This window comes from Aythya fuligula, chromosome 3 (genome assembly GCF_009819795.1).
Source record: "Aythya fuligula isolate bAytFul2 chromosome 3, bAytFul2.pri, whole genome shotgun sequence".
Taxonomy (NCBI): domain Eukaryota; kingdom Metazoa; phylum Chordata; class Aves; order Anseriformes; family Anatidae; genus Aythya; species Aythya fuligula.
Genome location: NC_045561.1, coordinates 13,273,842 through 13,294,713, shown reverse-complemented (window position 1 = coordinate 13,294,713; position 20,872 = coordinate 13,273,842). Strand labels below are relative to the sequence as shown.

The window sequence follows — 20,872 nt, the reverse complement described above, 5'->3', positions numbered from 1 at the left end:
TGGTTGTTCGGGGGGTTGGTTGAGCAGGTTTTACAGATATATGGTCATATACATATATATGTACATTAAGGTAGTTGTTTTTTGGGGCGGTGGGTTGGTTGGTTGGGAGGTTGGTTAAGCAGATGGCTGGTTTGTTGGGTGGTTGGTTGGAGGGTTGGTTGAGCAGGTAGTTGTTTTTTGGGGAGGTGGGCTGGTTGGTTGGGGGTTTGGTTGAGCAGATGGTTAGTTTGTTGGGTCGTTTGCTGTTTTATTGGGTGGTTGGTTGAGCAGGTAGTTGTTTTTTGGGGAGGTGGGGTGGTTGGTAGGTTGGTTGTTTGGGGGATTGGTTTTGGAGACACAGTCCTACAGAGACAAGCCTCAGGCCATACCAGGATGGCTCCCACAGCACCCATCAGGGTAGAGAATCTCCCAAAAGGTGCCCGCGGCACCCCACACCCCCTTACCCCACCCCGAGCCGGGCCACCCCCACCTCCCGGCGATACCCCCTCGCCTCCCCCAACCCCAATTCCCCCATTGCCCAGCGGGTCGGCTCGAAGGAGGAGGGCGAAACTACAGCCCCCAGGGGCCGTGGCGGCCCTTCCCTTCCCTTCCTTTCCCTTCCCCGTCCCGTCCCGTCCCGTCCCCGTCCCGCCCCGCCTCGCTGAGTGGCCCCGCGGCCGGGAGCGGGGCGGGCCCGGCAGAAAGTGCCACGACTCCACACGGCCGCGGCGGCGGGCAGCGACCGCGACACGGCGCCGGTAGGGACCGGGGGGACAGCGGGGAAAGGGGGGGGGGGGCTCGGGGAACCGGGCTGCGGCTCCGTGCGAGGGGGGCACCCGAGCGGGGAGAGGCAATGGGGAGTGTGCGTGGGGGGGACACCCATCCCGTGCCCCCCCTCCTGCTCATGCTGAGTCCCACAGAGAGGGGAAAAAGGGGGACGAAGGGGTCCGGGGGGGTGTCCCCGGGGTGTCCCCGGTTTTTGGGGCGGCGGGGGATGAATGGCCCGCGGCGTGCAGGGCGCTGCGGAATGGCGACGTGTGCAGGCGGCCGGGGAGGGGCCGCCCCGCCGGATGATGGACGAAGCCGCCGCCTCCTCTTCCTCCCCCTCCAGCCCCCCTCCGGATGAGGGGACACCCCCCCCATTCCCTCCAAGCCCTCTGCTACCCCTCCACCCCCCCACCCCTTTTCAATCCCATCCCCGGTACCCCCCCCCCCCCCTTGTTTTTCCCCTATAACTTGGCGCCCCGCTCGCCCCGTCTGCGGCTGTCCCGAAGAAATTGCCAAGAGCCGGCCGTAGGAAATGCCGTAAGCTGATGAAGCGCGGTTGCAAAAAAAAAAAAAAAAAAAAAGAAAAAAAAAAAAACAACCAAAAAAAAAAAAAAAAAGGTCACGGCTGCGAGGAGGTTGTTCCTTTTTTTTTTTTTTTTTTTTTTTTTCTGCAGCCAGGCGAAACGTGTCGCGGAGAAGGGTCCGGGCACGGGAGAGATGCTGGAGGGGACCGCAGGACAGAGGTGTGGGGAAGGTGGGGTGGGACGGGGTGGCTGGCACCCCGTGGGCACCACGGCATTCCCAGCTTGGCTCTTACGACCTGTCCTGCATGTGGTGCCCGCAGCGGGACGTCCCACCGGGGCAGGAGCATGGTGGGGAGAGCGTCTGCGAGGCCACCCCCGTGCCCGAGCTGTCGGCTTTCAGGCTGTGGCTGCTGCTTGTTCACATCGCAGAAGGGTCGAGACCCAGCGGCTGAATGCCACTTCGGGCTGGGGAGAGGAGAGAGAGGTGTAAAAGCTGCCACCGAGAGGGGTCAAGCCACAGCTGTGCTACATGTCGCGCTGTGCTTCCTTCCAGTCCGTATACGTGTGGTATATATGAGTGCCACGTGCCAGGCGAGACCAGAAGTGCACGGCCACTTACTCAGAAAGCCTGTTTACCCCAAAGCTCCCAGGGACGTGGGTAGGATCCCACTTGAGGAGTCTGTGTTTGGTTGGGCTTTCAGTTTTGCCTCTGTCTGTTGCAGCCGGGTGGAGGGAGAAGCTTCAGGAGACGGATCTGGTGATCGTCTTTTATCTGCTGACAGCGCTGCCTTCTGCTGCTGCCAGGCTGCCCCGCTGTCGGCAGGATCTGGCCTCCAAGTTCCCTTTCGCTCCTTCATGCTGGAGGAGCGCTGGCCCTGGGGATGCCTCTGTCCCCTGCTCAGGCTGGCGGCCCAGGAGATAACTTTGCCCTTTAGCAGGAGCTGAAATCTCAGCCTGGAAACCTGTGTGCCAGCTCAGCCAGCCTCGACCCACCTGCGTGTGGTTAGGGTGCTGTCGAGCAAAGGGAGCTGCAGGCGCCGTGCAGGCAGATGTGGCTTTGGGCTGTGCAGAGCCCAGCTGCACAAACCCCGTTCCCTGCCCTCCAACACCCGTTCACAGCTTTTTCTGCATTACTCTAGCTGGAGGCGCTGCTTTGGCACTGGAGCAAGGTGCAAGCTTTGGATTGCAGGGGGACACCGTGCCCTGGCTGCAAAGAGCATCTTTTCCCTTCAAAAGCAGGGTACATGGTAGGTGCGTTTCCCTTTGGCTGTAGGGGAAATAAGGTTTCTGTGGTTGCTGCATAACCTGTCTCTCCCTTTTCTCCTGCCTCCACAGCCGGAGTTTTGGCTCTTCCCTGCTCCTGGCAAATGCACGTGCAAGGCACCGAGCGTGGCCCGCGTGGCACACGTGTGTGGGCACAGCTCCTGGAGGCTGTGCTGCGCGTAAAGCCCGCGAGGCTGAGAGCTTTGCTCCTTTCACTTCCTCGTGGGGAGTTGGACTTTTGCTCGGGGCAAACAGAGGTGGCTGTGCGGTGCGGGGTGCTGAGGGAAACCTGCTCTCCTGGGCTGTTAGCTGGGGTTTTGGGAAGTTTGGTGGGTCGCTAGAAAACGCCACAGGGACTGCAGGAGGTAGAGGATGACTTCGCAGGTAGCTCCTTTAGGTGAAAAGGCAAAATAGCGGTTGTCTGCCTTGTTCCTGCTCTGGTGGTGGTAAAAGGAGCCGGTACAGAGGGGAAGATGCTGAAGTCTTGGAGCCTCTTCAGAGCCCGGCCGTTGAGCCAAGGCCATCAAGTGTGAGATGTCGCTCGAGGCATCTGCGAGCAGATAAGCCATGGTGCCTCCCGTGCCCTATTTCAACCCTGCCCTCGCTGAGGCTTTGTGCAGACATAAAGCGCGGGCAGGCTTTCCTCTGTCACCAAGCTCGTGAGAGGGGCTGTGCCGTGCCGTGAAAACCCAGAAGCAAACTTTGAGCCCTCCAAAGGCAGAGCTGGAGCTCCTGGGGCAGGCAGCAAGCTCAGGAAATGCCAAAGCGGAGCTTTGCTCCCGATCCTGGCGCTTTGTCTTATGTTTGTGCAGCGGGGAGATCCTGGGGGAAGCCTTTTTAAGAAAACTCCCAGCCCAGGCTGTGTGTGACAGGACTGACATCCCCTTCGCCTGCAGGCGTTGCTGCCCGCTTGGTGTTTCTCGTCCTCCTTTTGGATTTTGTCCTTGGGAGCAGCCGAGGGGCCACATCGGGATCTGCCTCCTCTCTGCTGCCTCCGGGAGCTCCCGAGGAGCTCTGCGACCGCCCTGCCAGCGGGTTCAGGGCATCCTCCTAGGTCAGTGGGGTAAGCTGCTGCCTCCTTCCTCGCAAAGAGGCTTCACGGCTTCAGCAAAACCCCCTTAACGTTGCCCCATCCCCGCAGCTTTGCCACGTGGATGTTGACGTGCCAGGTCAGATTTTCTCCCTCGTTCAGCAGCAAAACCACTGAAGGTGCTGGAGCCCCGGGGGAGAAAATCAGGACCCTTCGTGCCAGGCAACAGCTGGTGCTGTGGGTTTGTTTGTTTGTTGTTTGTTTTTTTTGTACTTTTTTTTTGGAGGTGGGGGCTGTTTGGTTTAGCTAGGAAGGACTTCTCACTGCTAATCTCCGCCGTTATCTCGCCCTGGCTGTAAAGTGCACGAGGAGGCAAGGTCCAGGCTTTTACTGCGGCGTGGCTGGGTGAGGCTCGGGCACCCCGCTGCGGGTCCCCGCGTGGGCTTCGCGGAGGGGCAGCAGCGTGGGGTGGGACGTGGGGTGGGCAAGGAGCTGCCTGCCTCACCCCCTCACTGCTCCAACCCCTGCGTGCTGACACCATCCTGCCTCCTGGGGCTCCCCGTGCACGTGGGACGTGTCCGCAGCAGAGGCTGGAGCTGCAGGAGCCCCCTCTGCAGCACCCTGCCACGGGCACTGCCCTGGAAAGGTGCTTCTGGTGCCAGGCTGTTGGTTTTCCTTTTTTTTTCTTCCATTCCTGTCCTCCCCGGGCTCCGTGCAGCTGCTTTTGGAGGCGGTGGTGGCAGCTGGTGGGGTTTGCCAGCACTCGGTGATGCCCTGGCCCCGAGCTGGAGCAGCACGTTTGCTCCAGGTACAAACAGCGTGAGGTCAGGAAGGGTTGGGCCTTACCAACATGCGGCGGCTGCTGGGTGAGAAATGCAGGGCACCGTGTTCTGTCCCCAGAAGCAGCTCAACAGCTCAGCGTAACCCTGAAACCGGTATGAGGTTGGAGATGTGTGTTCTCCCGGGATGCTCGGGGAGAGCTGGGCTCCTGGTGGCAGTGCTCCTCCCCGGGCAGGTGAGTGTCTGCAGCGAGAGAGGGCCGGGCTGTGGCTCCTCCTGGCTCTGCATCTTCTTCTTTAGCGATGAAGAAAGGTTTTGATGTGTGTGGTGTGTGTTGTGGTGGCTCTCTTCATCGCGCTGTCACCCGCTAGCTGCAAGCGTGGCTTGGGCTTCAGCTCCGGGTGTGAGTTTGCTGCTCCAGCTGGTAGCAAGAAAAAGCCTCTGAGGTCTCCCCTTCGAGCAGCAAAGTTTTGAAAAGATGCTGATCTCCTTAGTTTTTCTTATTTTTGCCTGCTCCCCTCCCTCCTCAACCCGCAACCTCTTAGAAAGGAAACTTGATAATGTTTTCAGTTAAGTGTGGGGATGGGAACTTCCAAGGACTTTCTGCATTTTCCTGATTATGTTTTTGAGGCTCAATGACGAGAAACTCTCGTTGCCTTCCTGGAAAGCGTTCCTTTGCATCTCAGCTCTTCAGCTCCTGCATCCCCAGCTGGGGGCTAACGAGCCACATCGCGACCACGCGGAGGTTATCCTCTGGTAGGAGAAATGCGAGTGGGACAGCAGGGAAGGGATTGGTTTAGGGGCTTGGGACAAGCACTGTGGATAGGCAGCGTAGTGGAGGAGCAAAAGCTGGTGATGTCTGTGTCCTGCTGGCCCTCACCAGGGGTCTGTGAATCTTGGCCGTCACTGCAAGGTGATGTTTGGAGATGCAAATGTCCTTGCAAACTCCCTGCTTGGCGAGGTGATCGCGTCTTTGGGTCTTCCCCTGGCTAACTGCTGTTCTCCTGTCTTGCAGGCACAGAAGAATAAGGCAGGATGGATGTGTATGACCCCCAGACGCTGGGTGTTGTGGTCTTCGGAGGCTTTATGGTGATATCAGCCATTGGGATCTTTCTGGTGTCCACCTTCTCCATGAAGGAGACGTCTTATGAGGAAGCCTTGGCAAAGCAACGTAAAGAGCTTGAGAAGACCAACCAGCACAAAATAGAGAAAAAGAAGAAGGAGAAACCTGTCGAGAAAAAAGGAAAAGCAAAGAAAAAGGAAGAAAAACCGAATGGGAAGATACCGGAGCAGCAGCTGCCTCAGGAAGGGACGGACTCTTCCAAGGACGTGGTTCTTGAGCCTGCTGTGGTGCCTGAGCCCGTAACTCCCGTCGAGCCTCCGATCGCAGTGGTGTCGGTGCCCCCCCAGGAAAAGGAGAAACCTGCTCCGTCTCCGAAGGAGAAGAGGAAGAAGGAGAAGAAGGTGGCAAAGGTAGAGCCTGCTCCTAGCCCGGCGTTGGCTTCCCCTCCCGTCAGCGTTCCCAAAGGTTCTCCCGTCTTGGAGGTGACCCCCAAGGAGGTGCCTGTTGTGGCCGTGCCACCAGTGGGCACGCAGCAAAGTGCCCCCGTTGTCAGCTCTGTCCCCGTCAAAAAAAACGAGGCTCTTCCAGCCCCCGAGGAGCAGAAGCACGATGGACCTGCCAAGAAGAAGGCCGCGTCCAAGAAGAAGGCTGAGCCAGGTAAGGCCAAATTCTGGTGTGTATCCCCGCTGAGTAAGCAGGGAAGGTGGGTGACTCTAAAAGTTTCCTCCGCGTTCAGCGGAGGTGAAAAAAGCTGCCTGGTGGAGGAGAGAGGAATGAGGTTGTTTCACACTGCAGGGGACTCATCATGGAGTGGTTGGAGAGAAGTGACGGGATGTGTCGGGGCAAAGGGACATTTGCCCATCACAGGTCAAGCTTCACTTGGTTGACTTGGAGATAGAAGAGAGAAAAAAAATCAGAGGCTTGGACTCTGCAGGGTATAAATACTGTGGAAGTGTCTCCATACGGCCATGTGGCAGAAATCTCTCAGGTGTTCTCAAAAATGTGATGCCTGTGTTCCCGTGCACCTGTGTGTTGGGAGAGGACCTGCTACTCAGCAGGACGTCTGGTCTCCAAGGTCGGGTTAAAGCCCTTGGACCTGCTCCTTTGGGGAAAGGATTTTATTAAAGGCCGGCTCCGTATAGCAGTGAGGGAAATGGGAGGTGGCTGGGCATGCCGGGGGTGACTGGTTTGGCACGGCCACCTGGGGATCCAGCACCGCTGCTCCAGCACTGACAAACATCACCCTGAACCCAAGCTGGAACAGCTGGGGCAGCGTGGATGGGAGACAAACCCTCAGCTCTTGTTTACCGCGGGGAGGTTTTTGGCTGCCGGGCGCATCCATTCCTTCAGGTACGAAGCACAGATCCCGCGTGTCTTGGAGGCCGAGAGTGTCTGAGGCACTCCTGCGGGATTTTTCAAAGGAAAGCTCCTGGCAACATTTGCACCACGAAGCTGGCTGCAGTGTTGTGGGCAGCCTGTCAGTGCGGGCTGCGATGTCTCCCCTTTGCAAAGGCAGGAGCAACAAATTATCCCGCGGCAGATAAAAACCCGGGGTGCTCACAGGCGCGTCCTCGGCGCTGGAACAGATGGCAAAACCCGACGGGAGCGGCCTGGGGGTCTCGTGTGGTTTGTTTTCAGTCTCTGGCGTTGCGAAAACCGCTTGCTTGCAGGTGGTTAATGTGGACTTGGGTCCCAGGTCGTTAGCTCTGAGAGCAGAGCCGGGCTCTGCCTTGAAACGCGCGTGGGTGCCTGCTCAGGGCTGCGCTGCTGAATCAGCTCCTGCCTTTGGGCCTCCAGGGAAGGAGCAATTCACGTCTCCGGTGCCACACGTGAGCAGAAGGATAGGGAATCATGGAAATGCGGGGTGGGTGAGGTTGGAAGGCACCTTTGGAGGCCGTCTGGGCCAGCCCCTGCTCACACAGGGACTCCTAGAGCTGCTTGCCCAGACGGGGAAGGAATTAAAACATCAGTTGTGGGGCTGGAGCCTGCCTCGGGTGTTTGTTTTAAGAGCAGGTGATGCTCTGCCATAACCTGAGTGGTCCCAGCTCCTCTTCTTTCCTCCCTAAGCCCCTGCGGACGCGGATGGGCCCCTCTACCTGCCCTACAAGACGCTCGTGTCCAGCATCAGCAGCATGGTGTTCAGCGAGGGAGAGGCCCAGCAGCTCATCGAGATCCTGTCGGAGAAAGCAGGCATCGTCCAGGACACCTGGCACACGGTAGGGCTCTCGGCACCTTGGTGGCCATTTACTGCTGGCCCTGCCTCTCTGCCGAGCCTTGGGAGGGAGAGCTCCACGTTTTTTTGGCAGGTTGGGGCCCTGCTAACCCCGAGGGCCAGTCCTGGAGACCTGAGCTGATTTTTTTTGTTGGAAAGAGAGGGCAGGATCCTGTCCTGCATGTTGGGTGGCTCCTGCCTGTGGGGGAAGAGGGCGGGTTTGGAGGTGGTGGGCCCCACTGATGCGCTGCCTCGCGCTCGCAGGCGACACAGAAGGGGGACCCGGTCACCGTCCTGAAACGCCAGCTGGAAGAGAAGGAGAAGCAGCTCGCTGCTGAGCAGGAGGACGTCTCTGCTGCCAGAAACAAGCTGCGGGAGCTGAGCAAGGTAGGTGTTGCACAGCTTTCCTGGTGTCAAGGTAGCTCACACTGTTCTGACAAAGCAGCAGTGCCACGAGCCTCTTGCTCCCCCACAACTCATCCCCCTGGGAAGTGCAGTATTTAGTGTTTGGTATTTGGTGTTTGTTTTTTTTTTTCCTCCCTGCCTCGTGCCAAATTTTGTGTGATGATCCAGAAAAAAAAATATCTAGACTGTCTTACTCCTTCCTCACTGCTGGCCCAGTGTGGAACAACAGTGGCATCCAGTGGCCACAGTGCCCAAAACAAAATGCAAAAGGAAATCGAAGCGCTAAGCGACTTGGCCTGGCTGTGCTGCGCAGGTGGCTGGTAGCTCTTACAAGGCAGAACTTTTAAATCTTCTGAATTAGAAAGCCCAGTTCTGCATTTCCCTGAAACGAGGGAACTGGAGCACTGAGGACTAAGCAGGTGACTCCTCTCCTTGCAGGAACTTGCAGCGGAGAAGGCCAAGGCGGTGGCCAGCGAGAGCAAGCTGAAGGAGCAGCTGGTTGCTCGCGAGCGGGAGATCACCGCCGTTCAGGCACGGATGCAGGCGAGCTACCAGGACCACGTCAGTGAAACGCAGCAGCTCCAGGGAAAGGTAGGCTCCGGAGCATCCTGACGGATTTTAGCCTCTGGGAGTCTACAGAGATGGAGAGCGGGGAGACCAGAGGCGTGGGGAGGTGGGGGTGACCCTGTGATGCTCGGTTCCTCTGTGAGGGCTTTCCTGGACCGTGGTGCAGGCGTGTGGGAGCATCCTCATGAGACATCGTGTTCCTGGGGGCCATCAGTGTCTGTAGACTGAGGAAGGGGGCGAAACTCCTGTGGGCATGTCCCTCTGTGCCCAGCAGGCTGGGCTGGGGTGTCGCCTGCTCCCCACCAAGTGGCGTAACCCCTGCTGCCTTCCCCTAGATTCGGACCCTGCAGGAGCAGCTGGAGAACGGCCCCAACACGCAGCTCGCCCGCCTGCAGCAGGAGAACTCCATCCTGAGGGATGCGCTCAACCAGGCCACCAGCCAGACGGAGAGCAAGTAAGACCACGGCTGGGCTTTGGGGCAGAGGCTGGGGCTGCCCTTCTGGGACTGGCAGGGGAAATGAGGATGTTTTTCCCATGCTGTGGCTCGTGACAAAGTGGGAGGGCAGGGGAAGCCCTCCCTGCCCTGAGGCGAGGGCTACTTGTGCTGATGCTGGAGCCAGCGGGCAGTGGGAGGAGAAGGGCCTGGGAGGTAGCGAGGCCCTTCCCTGCCTAGGTGAGCTCCTGCTTCCTGGCTTGAGAAGAAAGCCAGCTGGCTCTTGGAAACGAGTGATGCTGCAGAGAAAGAACCGAGACGTGCCTGATGCCTGTAGAACAAATACGAGCTAGATAGAAGAATTTCGCACTCCTTTTTATAGAAAATACGAAATAGCTGGTGATTAACAGCGGTAAAATAATTACAGACTGGACTCCAGATGCTTAGAGAACTTCCTCTGGTGTCTGGGAACACAGATCCTCATGTCCTCTACTTCATACGAAAGGAATGTCTCCTGTGATTGAAATACCGCTTCTGAAAGGAGATTTGTCAACTCTTTCCACCCCCTCCCTGGAGCAGCAGGCGTGCCCTAGAAATAGGAAAATGCAGCCACGAGAATGTTTCGAGTCCCGTATCAGGCCCGCAGGGGGCCGTGTCCCCCTGTACGTAATGCCCAGGACACTCGGCCGTCCTGCGGGCTGAAATAACCCTGTTTTCTCTGCTCCAGGCAAAACGCTGAGCTGGCCAAGCTGCGGCAGGAATGCAACAAGCTGGTGAAAGAGCTGTCTGAAAAATCCGAGGTGCTGCAGCAGGAGGAGCAGCAGAGAAAGAGCTGGGAGATGAAAGCGGTGGCCTCCGAGAAGCAGCTCGAGCAGTTGCAGGTCAGGCAGGCGCTGGCAGGGCCGCGGTGGCTTGTGGCGAGGGGACAGCTGGCTGAGGCAAAGCAGGAGCGCGGGGCTTTGCCAGATGTTTTCCCTCTGATCTTGTCTGGGTTGCTTCATCTCCGTGTGGCTCTGGTCATTCTCTCGGAAAAGCACACGCAGGAGGGTGGACGGAGAGAGGGAGAGCTCACCGGGAGAGCCAAGCCCCGCGGTGTGCTGGGTTTGGGACCTTAGGTGGTCTTTTTTTTTCATTATTATTATTTTTTTTTTTCCAATGGAAATTGAAAATGGCAGCTGCTCAGAGGAAAGGTGTCCCGTAACGCCCCTTCTCCCTCGGCACCCTTTGGAAGGTGCTAATGTCACCCCCTGCCTCTCCCCCCTCTGCAGGGGGGTGCTCACAAGGGACACTGCCTGTAGGGAGTTGGGCTCTGTTAATTCAGCTCTCCAGAGATAAGGCTGCATGCGTGCTCCTGATGCAGGAGTATTTTGCACACACACCTTCCCCCCTCAGTAAAATTGTCCCTTTCCAGGTTAGTTAGGGGCTACGAGGCTCTGATGTCCTGAAGGGGAGCTGAATTGCTTGGCCTTGGCCTTGGAAGGAGCTCGGAGAGAGCTTACCAGCCACAGCTGGAAGGCAAACTGCCTTGCAGATCTCTTAATCACCTCTCCCGTGTTAGTTCGTCTCACGCATTGTGGCTTTCTTGCATCATCTGTCACCAGCAAAGCCCAGGCAGCACGAGACCCAGTTAAGACCATTCTCCTCACACATCTCTGAGCCTGGCGTGAAGGTGTTGGGGGAAATCTAGGCTGTACGCGCTGCTCGGCGTGCCTGCTGCTGCCAAATGCCCTGGGCCTGACCTGGCAGGCTGCAGCTGGCCGTGCCTGCTGCTCCCTGCTGTCCCAAATGTGGCCAGGCGTCGAGCCCGCTCTGCTACCTCCTGATGGTGCAGAAAGCCTTGGAGGCAGTAGGTTCCTAGCTCTTGATTTTTGGGGTGCCTGAGGGCGTAGATCTTCTTCCAGCAGACTGGTTTTGGCCTTTGCTGCTTTTGCAGAGAAAGTGAGGAGCCTGAGGGGTGATCTGGGCAAGGTGCGAGGGCAGAAGCTGCCTTAAAACCCCAATTGATAGGTGTGTTTTTAGGAGAAGTTCTCCAGGGCTGACAGCCTGCTGCGTGCCTCAATGTTAGTCTAATAATAATAATAATGATAATAATAATAATAATGATAATAATGATAATAATAATAAGCTGCAGGTCTTTAAAGCCAGGGATGTGTTTAAGGTGCCTGTGGGGATGGGGAAAATGTGCTTCATGGTCACTCCTGCAGCTCTGAGCAGAGGACTTGGTGGTAAAGCCTCAGAAAGAGGAGAAGCACTGCTTTTTTTTTTTTTTTTTGGCAGTTCTGGGAGGATCGTTCAGACAGGGACTGGGCTGCTCGTTGGCCTCGTTCTGTCCCTTCTCACAAAGCTTTTGTGATGGTGTGGCTCGTGGAGCTGCTGGTTCGCAGCACGCCTCACACCCCTCGCTCTGCCTTCCCCCCCTCCAAGCGCACGCCTTGGCCAGGCCTCTCCTCTGCTGCTTTCGAAGATGGAAAAAAGCCTTCCCTGGCCCAAACCACACAGAAAATTCCACCGCCTGTGGAAACACGTGGCTGGCCGGCTGCGTCCCGCTAATCGCCCTGACGGTACCTCTCCGTGCTGGGCTGGGGCACCAGCTGCCTGCACGGGATCTGCTCGTCGGGAGCCAAAAACACCGAGGCCACTCTCCCTGGTGTAACGAGCACGTGTCGCTCCCCGCCTGCTGGCAGGGCGTTTTCCCCCTCTCCCTCCCTGCACAGTGGCAGCTGTGAACGGGGTCGGGAAATGGAGCCACGGGGCGGCTGCCAGAACAAACCCGCAGCAGAAAGGGTTTGGAGACGTCGCCTGGGCTCCGAGCGCTGGCTGGGGCTTTGCGAAGGGGAAGCTTTCTGCGGGGCTGCCCGGCCAGGGCTGTGCTTTAGGGCCGGAGGTCGGGGTTTTTTTCAGCATCCAGCTCCTCTCTTCCAGGCTGGAGGGGAACAGAGAGGGTTGGTGGTGGTGCTGACCCAGAACTGAGACGTGAGGGTGTTGTCTGATTGCCCCCTGCTTACAAAACGAGGGGCTTCATGCAGAGGGGAAGCATGACAGCCCCACTCCCCCAAAACACAGCTTGAAAATCACGCCACGTGCCACTGAGCTTTGCCTCACGTTGGCCAGGACACCTAACGTGCTGTTTAAAGCCTCCTCTTCCCCCTGTGCAGGCTTCCCAAAGGGAGGTGGAGGCGACGCTGCAGAAGAGGTTGGATGAAGTAGGTGACGAGCTGCGCAAAACCCAGGCCAGCTACAAGAGCCTCTTAGCAGACGCAGAGAAGTCCAAAGGGCAGCAGCAGAGCATCGCTGGTGAGGACCACGAAACAGCGCAGGGAGAGCCGTGGGGCAGCTGAAACGTGGGGCAGAGCTTGAGTTTGAGACCCTGACTCCTCAGGATGGGGGGTCTCTGAGTTTGTTGGCGCCTAACCTGACTGTGTTCCTCTCCCCTTCCTCCAACAGATCTGCAGGCCAAGCTGCTGAGCTCCGAAGCAGAGCTTAAAAGCAAACTGTCGGAGCTGGACAGCGTGAAGGGGAAACTGCAGGATGCCAGCTCGGAGAACACCAAGCTCCTGGAGAGGATCAAATCCATCGAAGCTCTGCTGGAAGCAGGCCAGATGAGGGAGGCAGAAAAAGACAGAGACCTGCAGGTCCTGGGCGTTTTTAATCGGGGTGGGAGGAGGATAATGTCAATGTTAGTGGCCGTGTTAGCTCTGTTATCTCCCTGTGGGGTGCCACAGAGATGGCTGATCTGCATCCCTGGTTTAGGACAGGCAATGAAAGTGGTTTCTGTCTTCCAGGCAGCCAACGAAGCAGAACTGAAGCAGACGCAATTAAGGTAGGTCTAAGCGCTGCCTAGCACACAGGAGCTGCTTGCTCTCTCTTCCAGCTTGCTCCTTGACCCCAGATAACAGCCAGTCCGTGCTGAGGTGGCGCTTTGATTGCTGTCAGGCACGTGAAGGCTAACTCTTCCTGTAAGACTGCCTGTGCGATCTGTGTGGGTGCTGGGGGCGGAGAGGGATGTGGGATGCCTCTGATACAAGTCTGTGCTCACAGCTGGGCCATCCAGAGTAAGATTTTTGGGGCTGTTTTAGGGAAATTAGGGGTATTTTCAAGGATGGAGACTCACAACTTGTGTCTGTTGCCTTTTACCCCTGTTCAGGGCACCTCTGAAGAGGTTCAGGCTCTGTCCATGGCAGGAGAATTTTTCAGATGCCCTTGCTGTCAGTAGGCACCCGGTGCTCCTCTAAAAGAGGGCACTTGTTCAACCTAGGGTCCTGGGACCCCAAGAGATTGGAGTGGTTCCCATCAAGGGCTTGCATCCAGCTGAGCCTCGCTGCAGGGCAGCTGGCGGATCTGAGGGTGTGGAGGGAAGCTGTGGGCTCAGCGGTGTAGCTGGTGGTGCAGCTTCCCAGAGCAGACCCCAAATGCAAAGTCCCACCCGGGTGGGAGGTGGAGGTGGAAGCTCACCCCTGCATCGTGTCATTCCAGGCTGCAGGAGAAAACGGACCAGCTCTCATCTTTGGAAAGGGAAGCGGCGGAGCTGCGGGAGGCAATGGAGCAACAGAAGACAAAAAACAACGTACGTGAGTGAACCGGGCACAGATTTGCCACTCAGATCGCTCCGTGGTGCAGCACCAGGCTCTGCCAGCCCCGTGGAGCTCTGGGGGTGTCCCCTTGTCTGCCAGAGAGCAGGAGGGCCCCAGCTGGGTGTACGCCTCGTGTGCTCGAGCTGGTGGGCTGCATGGGTGGGGTGTCCCTCCCCTGTCCTCCTGGGAGCCTTAGGGCCTGGTAAGCAGGGAGATGCTCTCCAGCAAGATCAAGGGAACCCCTGCTCGTGGTCCCTCACTCCTTGTTGCCTCTCTGCTCCTTTTCCCTCTACTGCAAGGCTGCACCCATTGTCTGGAGGCAACCTTGCAGCCTCCTGCCAGGCCTACGTCCTCTTCAGGCAGCTCAGGGCTGCTTTTGGAGCTTGTCTCCACCCAGCTCTGCTCTGCTCGAAGAAGGCTCGAGCCTTCAGGCACTGCCTGAGCAACGTGCTGCCTTGGGTGGCCGCAGGGTTAGAGGAGAAAGGAGTGCACGTGGGCAGTGGGGTGGGAGATCCTCGACAAAAGCCATGGGCTGCCCGTTTTTCCGTGGCTTCGGTGTCCTCCAAGGGCAGCTCGGTGGCCTTCAGCACGCCGCGTGGCTCATTGCCTCGTGTGTGTGGTCGTGGCAGGACCTTCGTGAGAAGAACTGGAAAGCGATGGAAGCCTTGGGCACGGTGGAGAAGGCGTGTGAGGAGAAGCTCCTTGCTGCTACAAAAGCGAAGGTGAGCCTGGGATTTCTCCTCAGTGGTGACGTTGGTGGTGCAGGGGAAGCAGTCACACTCCCCAGGCCTCCCAAATTGTTTGCCCTGGGTTTCCTGCCTCATTTTGGGAGCAGCGCTGGCCTATCCTAGCTGACAGCTTCTCCAAATCTTGCCACGAGGGCTGTGTAACCACAGGACAGCTCACAGCTGGGGAACTGGGGCCGTGGGTGAACTGGGAGGGAGATTTCCATGACTCTCAGCAGCACTGTTCCCTGCTTGCTGGCTTCCCCATGCCAGCTTACCCATGCAGACACAGAAAAGCAGGGCTGGTACAGGCAGCCTGGCCCCACAGGCACCTCAGACCTCCTCTCCACACCAATTTGTCCCTCTTACAGGAGGAGCTGGCCCAACAGCTCGACGCCTTCCAGACACGAACCAAGCAGACGCTGCTCTCTGCCCTCCCACAGGTCACCGTGTCCTCGCAGCAGGTAGGCACCTGCCTGTTCAGGCCCCTGCAGGGCCTCTGCCATGCAGGTTTGTCAGGCATCTAAGCGTCCTTTTCCTTTCTTTTCCCCTCCTTGTCCTTTTTTCACGCCTAGGATTATGATACGTGGCTACAAGAATTTAAGGAGCAGGCAGCGAATGTGCTAAAGCAGCACACCAGTACGACAGAGCCCGCGGTGAGTGAAGGGGCTGGAAAGTGGAGGGGCAAGGGAGTGTTTAAGTCTCATTTCTTTCCCTCATCTCTCTTTTTTCTCCATCCTTCTCCTCCCCTTTCAGGATTCAGCACTTAAATTAAAAGAGGCAGAGGAAGCGCAGAGCACTTTACAGGCAGAATGTGAGCAGTACAGAGCCATCCTCGCAGAGACGGTGAGTTACAGCTCCTCGCCACGGCTCGGTCTTCTGGTAGGAACTCAGCTCCATCTCCCAGCAGCCCAGATCCTGCCGGTGGGCTTGCGGTGGGCATCACACAGCATGCTGGGGCTGCCGTGGACAAAATTATTTGCTGGTGAGACAAAGGGAGAGAAGAAATATGAATTTCTAGAGTTTTTCTTCAGCCTAATTATGCTGGAAACCTTTCTGGTGGACATGGGATGTTGTTTGATGCATGGTGGCACAAGCAAGGGCTCCACTAAGCAGGGTGGTTGAGCTAGCCTGGGAGCTGGGAGCCCCTAACCCCACCTGGGACACCCAATTCTGTTGCTCATGCTTTGCCCTTTGGGAAGAATTGGGTATTCCAGGGCACCCAGCCCTGGCAGCAGCCGTGGTGCTCCCCTCCGGAGGGCTGGAGGGTGCTGGGGCTCAGCTGGGGCTTTGCCAACAGGAGGGGATGCTGCGAGACCTACAGAAGAGCGTGGAGGAGGAGGAGCAGGTGTGGAAAGCAAAGCTCACGGTCTCCGAAGAGGAACTCCAAAAGGTGGGAGTGCGGGGCACGCCTGGCTTGGCTGCTGATGGACAGGGGCTCCTGGAGCAGGGAGGCTGGTGGCTGTAAGGCAGATGCTGACCCCAACTGTTCCTGCCAGCCTTGAGCTCTGAGGCCTGACAGGGGAGCTCCCATACAAGAAATGTTGAATTTCTCAGCCGGTTGCTGGTGTGGGGGCTGGTGGTGAGCACAGGGGGGTGAGGTGGCTGCTGGCGTGCTGAGGTGGCTGCTGCCTCTCCGTGGAGAAGAGCTGAATTCCTCCCTTGTGGAGAATTCCACAGCCTGAAGTCCTTCTCGGAAATAAATCCAGGCTTGAATGCAAACAGCATACTTTGAGCTCGTGGATAGCTTGGCTCCTCTTCGTAGCAAAGCCAGGGACACCTCATTGGAAAAACTGCTCCGCTGCTTCCAGACCCAAGGTGCTCCCAGCAGGGGTTGAGCCGAGTTTGGGGCCAGTTCCTTGGGTGTTGAAAGCTGCTGGCAGCCAGCAGGCAAAGGCTGTTACCTTGCTTCACGATTTATGGCCTGGGCTTGCTGGACTGCCCCTTCCTGGGGGGAAATGCTCCTGCTGCCTGCAGGCTGGGGAGCTCCGGGCTGGGGTCAGGATCCTTCTGTGCAGGACAGAAGAAAGTGGGGGAGGTGGGAGCGAACCACCAGCTGGTTACTGGTTGTGCAAAGCGTGTTCAGGACCACAGTGAAATGCCATTTACTGCCCCTTTTTGATTTATTTATTTTTATTTTTATTTATTTTTTGGCTTAGTCACAACTCCAGTTGAAATCCCTTGAAGACATGGTAGAGAAGTTGAAAGCAGAGCTGCAGAGCACGGATCAGGTAAGGATTTCTGGGTGCTTGGGAGAAGCTGGGTGATGCCAGGACTCTGGGAAATCCCTGCTCGGGCAGCAGGCAGAGGTGTGCTGTGCCTGGGCTGGACCAGAGCCCACCTCCTGACTCCCCTGTGGAAGGTGGGCTTGCAGCGTGGCGTGCGTTTGGGATGCCCGGCACCTCAAACACCCTCTGTGCTCTTCCCTTTTAACCCAGCTGAAGGAATACATCTCTCTTCTGGAGGCACAACTGGAAAATCACTTGCAGACAGCCAGCTCCGAGCGCCAGAACTACACAAAAGAAGTTGAAGTCGTAAGTGCGACAGCCATTGCCTTCAGTGTTTCTTCTTCTGATCCACCACCCGTCCTGTTTCGGGGATTTGACGAGTGCCCTGGGGGTTTGGATCTTTGCGAAGCAGGAGAAGATAGAGGGATGGTTGCTGCAGTCTGGGTTGTGGATGCCTAATGCCAAGAGATGCATTAGCAGGGTGCTACAGGGCACCAGGGTGGTTTGGAGGTGGGGGGGGGGGAAAAAGAAAAAGCCCCAACCCTAACGCTCTTCCTCACCCCCTGCTTTCTGTTTCTTTCTGTTTCCCCCGGCCAGTTGAGGCAGCTCTTATCAGAGTCCCAGGAGCAGCTGGAGGCGGCGAAGACAGAGACGCAGAAGCAGAGCCAAGAGCTGGCCCTGGTAAGGGAGATCCCTGGGGGTGCAGCGCCCGCCTGCACGCAGGGCAGCTCCTTGGCCTGGGGGCAGTTCACAAAGGGCGACCCCAGGGTTTCAGGGTTGATATTGGTGGCCCAGTGGGGGATTTTCCCTGCCTTTCTTTCCTCTCTGATGGTGGTTGGAAGGAACGGAGAGCAGCAAAGCTGGTGTGAGCTGGTGTGTAGCACAAAAGCCCAGCTGTCCCCCTGATGGACACTGACTGCCCCCACCACCACCCTGGGCGGACTTTTGGGTGCCTTAAGCATCCAGCCAGCCAGCTCTGGGTGGGCTGAATTTTGTCGTGTGTCCCCTGGGTGGGGGAGTTGCTTGGATGGCTGGGAGATGGGGCTAGGGTTCTGCGGGTAAGCGGGAGAGAGGCCTGGGATAAAGGGCCAGGAAAGCCATCAGACCTGCCAAATTCATGAGGGCTTTTGCTTTTTAAATCAATCCTTTGATTGAGACAGCAGTCGCGGCTTTGCTTTTTAATATTTAAAGGCTTCATTCTTCGGAGGCATATCTCACCAGTGAGGTTTAGGAGTCTGCATTAGGGTAGGGCTCCGGCTTTTCAGCACTCCTGTGAGCCCTGCTGCAGCGAACTGAGGGTCAGGAGGTTTATTTTTTAAAGTCCTGGGTGGTATCCCTGGGTTGCAGGAGTGCTCAGAGCACAGTGAGCTGGGAGTTCAGTTTCTTCTGGCCATTTCTTCCTGTGTGCTGGCACAAAGGCTGCCCAAACTGCTCCCTAGCTCCTTGTGTAGGGCCGTGCTGGGGGGCGTGTAACCGAGCCGGCCTCGCTGCTCCTCCTCCTTGCAGGTCAGGCAGCAGCTGGGTGAGATGAAGAGCCACGTGCAGGACGGAGAAGTCGTGGGGTCACGAGCCGAGCCGAGCGATCCCGAGCCCTTCGAGGTTAGGGGGGGTGAGGCCCTGGCTCGCAGTCCCGCGCCCCGTCCCGCATGGCCAACTGCACGAGGCTTCGCTCTCCTGGCCTGTGCCGGGCTCGTGGAGCCCCTCCAAACACACGTCCCGCTCCTTCACCTGTTCCCTCGGGAGCCCCCTGTGCCAGCAGCAGGCTGGGGATGTTTTTGGGGAGGCAGGCAGGGAGCGCTGCCTCGAGCCAGGGTTGCCATACGGCCTCAGGCCTGCTCGGGGGCTGGGATTAGGATTACAGAGCTCACGCAGGGGCAGAGGCCCTGCAAATCTCGCCGGAGCCGGGCTGAAGGCATTAGCAGCGGCTGCTCCCCGCAGGCTAACACCTCTTGGCGGTGGCAGCTGCCGCCCCAAGCTGGGCTCTGCCTCTCTCTCCTTTAATCCTGTTAACCGTGGAGCCTTCTCCTGGGCGCTGCTCGTCTGCTGCAGCACGGGGACCTGCCCGATACACCCTTCACTCTGTTGTGCCTCTTGTCCAAATCCCAGCTTGTGCTGCCCAAAAAATCAAGCACCATTTGGCAGTGCAAAACCAACCCCGGGCTCACCATCAGCATCCTCCCGGCTTCGTGCAGAGGCCAGTGATGGTACCCGTTGCCCCTCGGTGCCTTGGACAAAGCTCCAGGTTTTGTTTCTTCTGTGTAGCCCAGCTTCCTTGGTCCTGGAAGAAGCTCCTCGTCTAGGCCTTTGTTTTCTTTTTAAATTATTATCATTTTTATTTTCTCTTCTGGACACTTTCCCCTTCTCCATGCAGTTGAAAACGCAGCTGGAGCAGAACGAAGCGCTGGTGGAGAAGGAGCAAGCGCTGAGGCAGAAGCTGGTGCTGGAGCTGGAGGAGGTAGGTGCCGGGGGCAAGCGGGGAGCGAGGGTTTGCCCCTGGAGGGCCTTGGGGCTGCGAAAAAGCACCTCTGGAGAGCGGCCAAAAAACGCTGGGGCAGTGCAGCCAGCTGCCTGACGGTGGCTCTGTAACCCACCGACTGCAGGGTGCAGGAGGGGCCCGCTGGTGCGTTGTTAAAGGTTGTGTGTCCCCCTTGCAGGCACAGAGCTCGGCACGCAGCTTGCAGGCGGAGCTGGAGAAGCTGAGAGTGGCTGAAAACGCAGCAGCGTCAGGCACGGAGGAGGCCCAGCATCTCAAGGTGATCTGGCTGCTGCCTCGGCTCAGCACCAGGCACAAAAAAGCCTTTGCCCAGCAGGACTGTGGGCGTGATTTGTGGTTCCTGGGGATGGTGGGGCAGGGTAGATGGTTCCCAAGGAAGGTGCAGGTGTGTTTTGGAGGGAGGGGGTCCCCTGCGAGCAGCCTAGACTGCAGGGAGGGGCTCAGGCAGATGGCTTCTTTTTACTCCCGTGTAGGAAAGACTTGAAAAAGAAAAAAAACTAACAAAGGACTTGGGCCAAGCAGCAACCAAACTCCAGGAGCTACTGAAGGTCACCCAGGACCAACTGGCCAAAGAGAGAGAAACGGTGAAGAAGTTGAAAGAACAGCTTCATGAAACGGTACTTGCTGCCAGCACCCGCCGCAGCCAGGCCTTCCCTTGATACAGGCGGGGAAATGTGGTGGTTTAAAATGGGAGCAGTGGGGCACCCACTGCCAGAACCCACCTGGCTGGCTTCTGGCAGCCCCTGGGACTGTGTTGGATGGTGGTCACGGTCCTTCCCTGCCCAGGAGGGAAGGTGTGGCCAGGCTGCGAAATGCTCTGCTGCTTAACCTGCAGCGAGAGCCCGCCGAGTAACTGAGCTCTCCTGTGTTTCTTCTGCAGGGGGAAGAGGACAGTTCAAAGGAAGGGACTTCAGTTTGATGAGTCTGTGACTTAGAACTTAACCCTTCAACTTACCAAAATGCCTTACACATTCCTAAAAATAAAAAGTATATGCTGAATTTACTGTAGATAAAATACAAGCCATTAGTGACCCAAAACCTAGTTTTGAAACTTTAAGAAAAAAAAAAAAAGGCAAAAAAAAAAAAAAAAAAACCACCACCAACCAGTAAACACTGCAGGTGTACGTCTGTAGGAAAACCTTCATACTGTTTTGTACAACCCTTCGTTCCCGTGGGTGCTGCTCCCGACACGTTGGGGCAGGTGCCGGGGCTCGACCCTGCTGGAGCGGCAGAACTCGCGAATGTGTGAAAAGGGAAGACTGTGTTTGTACATCAACCGGTGCAATTATTATTTTATATATATAAATATATATATATATTATTTTTTTTTTTGGAGTGAGAGAAGTGTGAAAGTAAGACCCACCAGTGGAAGGAAGCCTCTCTCTGACGGGTGGCTCGCGGCGCGTATCCTTTGTGTATTTTCTGGGTGTCGATGCAATTAAAATGACGTCGTAGCGAAGCGCCTGTGCTTTATTTTTCTGGTCACTTTTCGACGTTGCTGTGCCAGGAATGTCTTGGGGACGACTGAAGCCTGACCCTGCGTTGCCCAGAGGTGGCTGCTTTGTTCTCTTGCTGTGTTGCAGCTGCTGGCCCCTGCTTTTCTTCCAGTGCAAGCGAAGGAGGCGCAGAGCTGCAGCCATGGTGCCCCAGCTGTGATTAAAGTGGTTGGGGTCCCACAGCCTTTGGGGCCTTCTCTGAGGCCCCAGAGCTGCGGGGTGCCCCTTCCACCTCCCCACCGTGGCGCAACGCTGCCTCTTCCTGCAGGAAAACCACAAAGCTGCCTTCCCCCGAGGGGGGCAGCTCAGGAGCAGAGCCACTGCTCGCCCTGCT

General features: G+C 57.4%; 1 protein-coding gene across 3 annotated transcripts; it reads left to right on the top strand.

The window, feature by feature from the left end:
• The first annotated feature begins 666 nt into the window (after window positions 1-666).
• RRBP1 (ribosome binding protein 1) lies at window positions 667-20,501 on the top strand. 3 transcript variants are annotated; one of them, XM_032185083.1, is made up of 24 exons: window positions 667-737; window positions 5,360-6,064; window positions 7,475-7,623; window positions 7,884-8,006; window positions 8,463-8,615; window positions 8,927-9,045; window positions 9,752-9,905; window positions 12,180-12,318; window positions 12,469-12,656; window positions 12,807-12,844; window positions 13,498-13,588; window positions 14,225-14,317; window positions 14,692-14,784; window positions 14,896-14,976; window positions 15,077-15,166; window positions 15,621-15,713; window positions 16,480-16,551; window positions 16,759-16,854; window positions 17,146-17,229; window positions 18,055-18,147; window positions 18,920-19,003; window positions 19,203-19,301; window positions 19,516-19,659; window positions 19,923-20,501. In XM_032185083.1, the coding sequence occupies exons 2-24, from the start codon at window positions 5,380-5,382 to the stop codon at window positions 19,959-19,961; spliced, it is 3,000 nt and encodes a 999-aa protein (XP_032040974.1). In that variant the 5' UTR covers window positions 667-737; window positions 5,360-5,379; the 3' UTR covers window positions 19,962-20,501. The 3 variants fall into 3 exon arrangements, with proteins under 3 accessions (XP_032040974.1, XP_032040976.1, XP_032040975.1); XM_032185084.1 differs by lacking the exon at window positions 667-737 and adding an exon at window positions 1,242-1,284; XM_032185085.1 differs by lacking the exon at window positions 18,055-18,147.
• The last annotated feature ends 371 nt before the right edge of the window (window positions 20,502-20,872 follow it).

Excerpts from the sequence above, each read along its gene's own strand:
- RRBP1 (XM_032185083.1), top strand. The coding sequence starts at position 5,380 with ATGGATGTGTATGACCCCCAGACGCTGGGTGTTGTGGTCTTCGGAGGC. Across the intron at positions 15,714-16,479 it reads CCGAAGAGGAACTCCAAAAG|TCACAACTCCAGTTGAAATC; the intron begins GTGGGAGTGCGG and ends TTTTTGGCTTAG. Across the intron at positions 19,302-19,515 it reads AGGAGGCCCAGCATCTCAAG|GAAAGACTTGAAAAAGAAAA; the intron begins GTGATCTGGCTG and ends ACTCCCGTGTAG.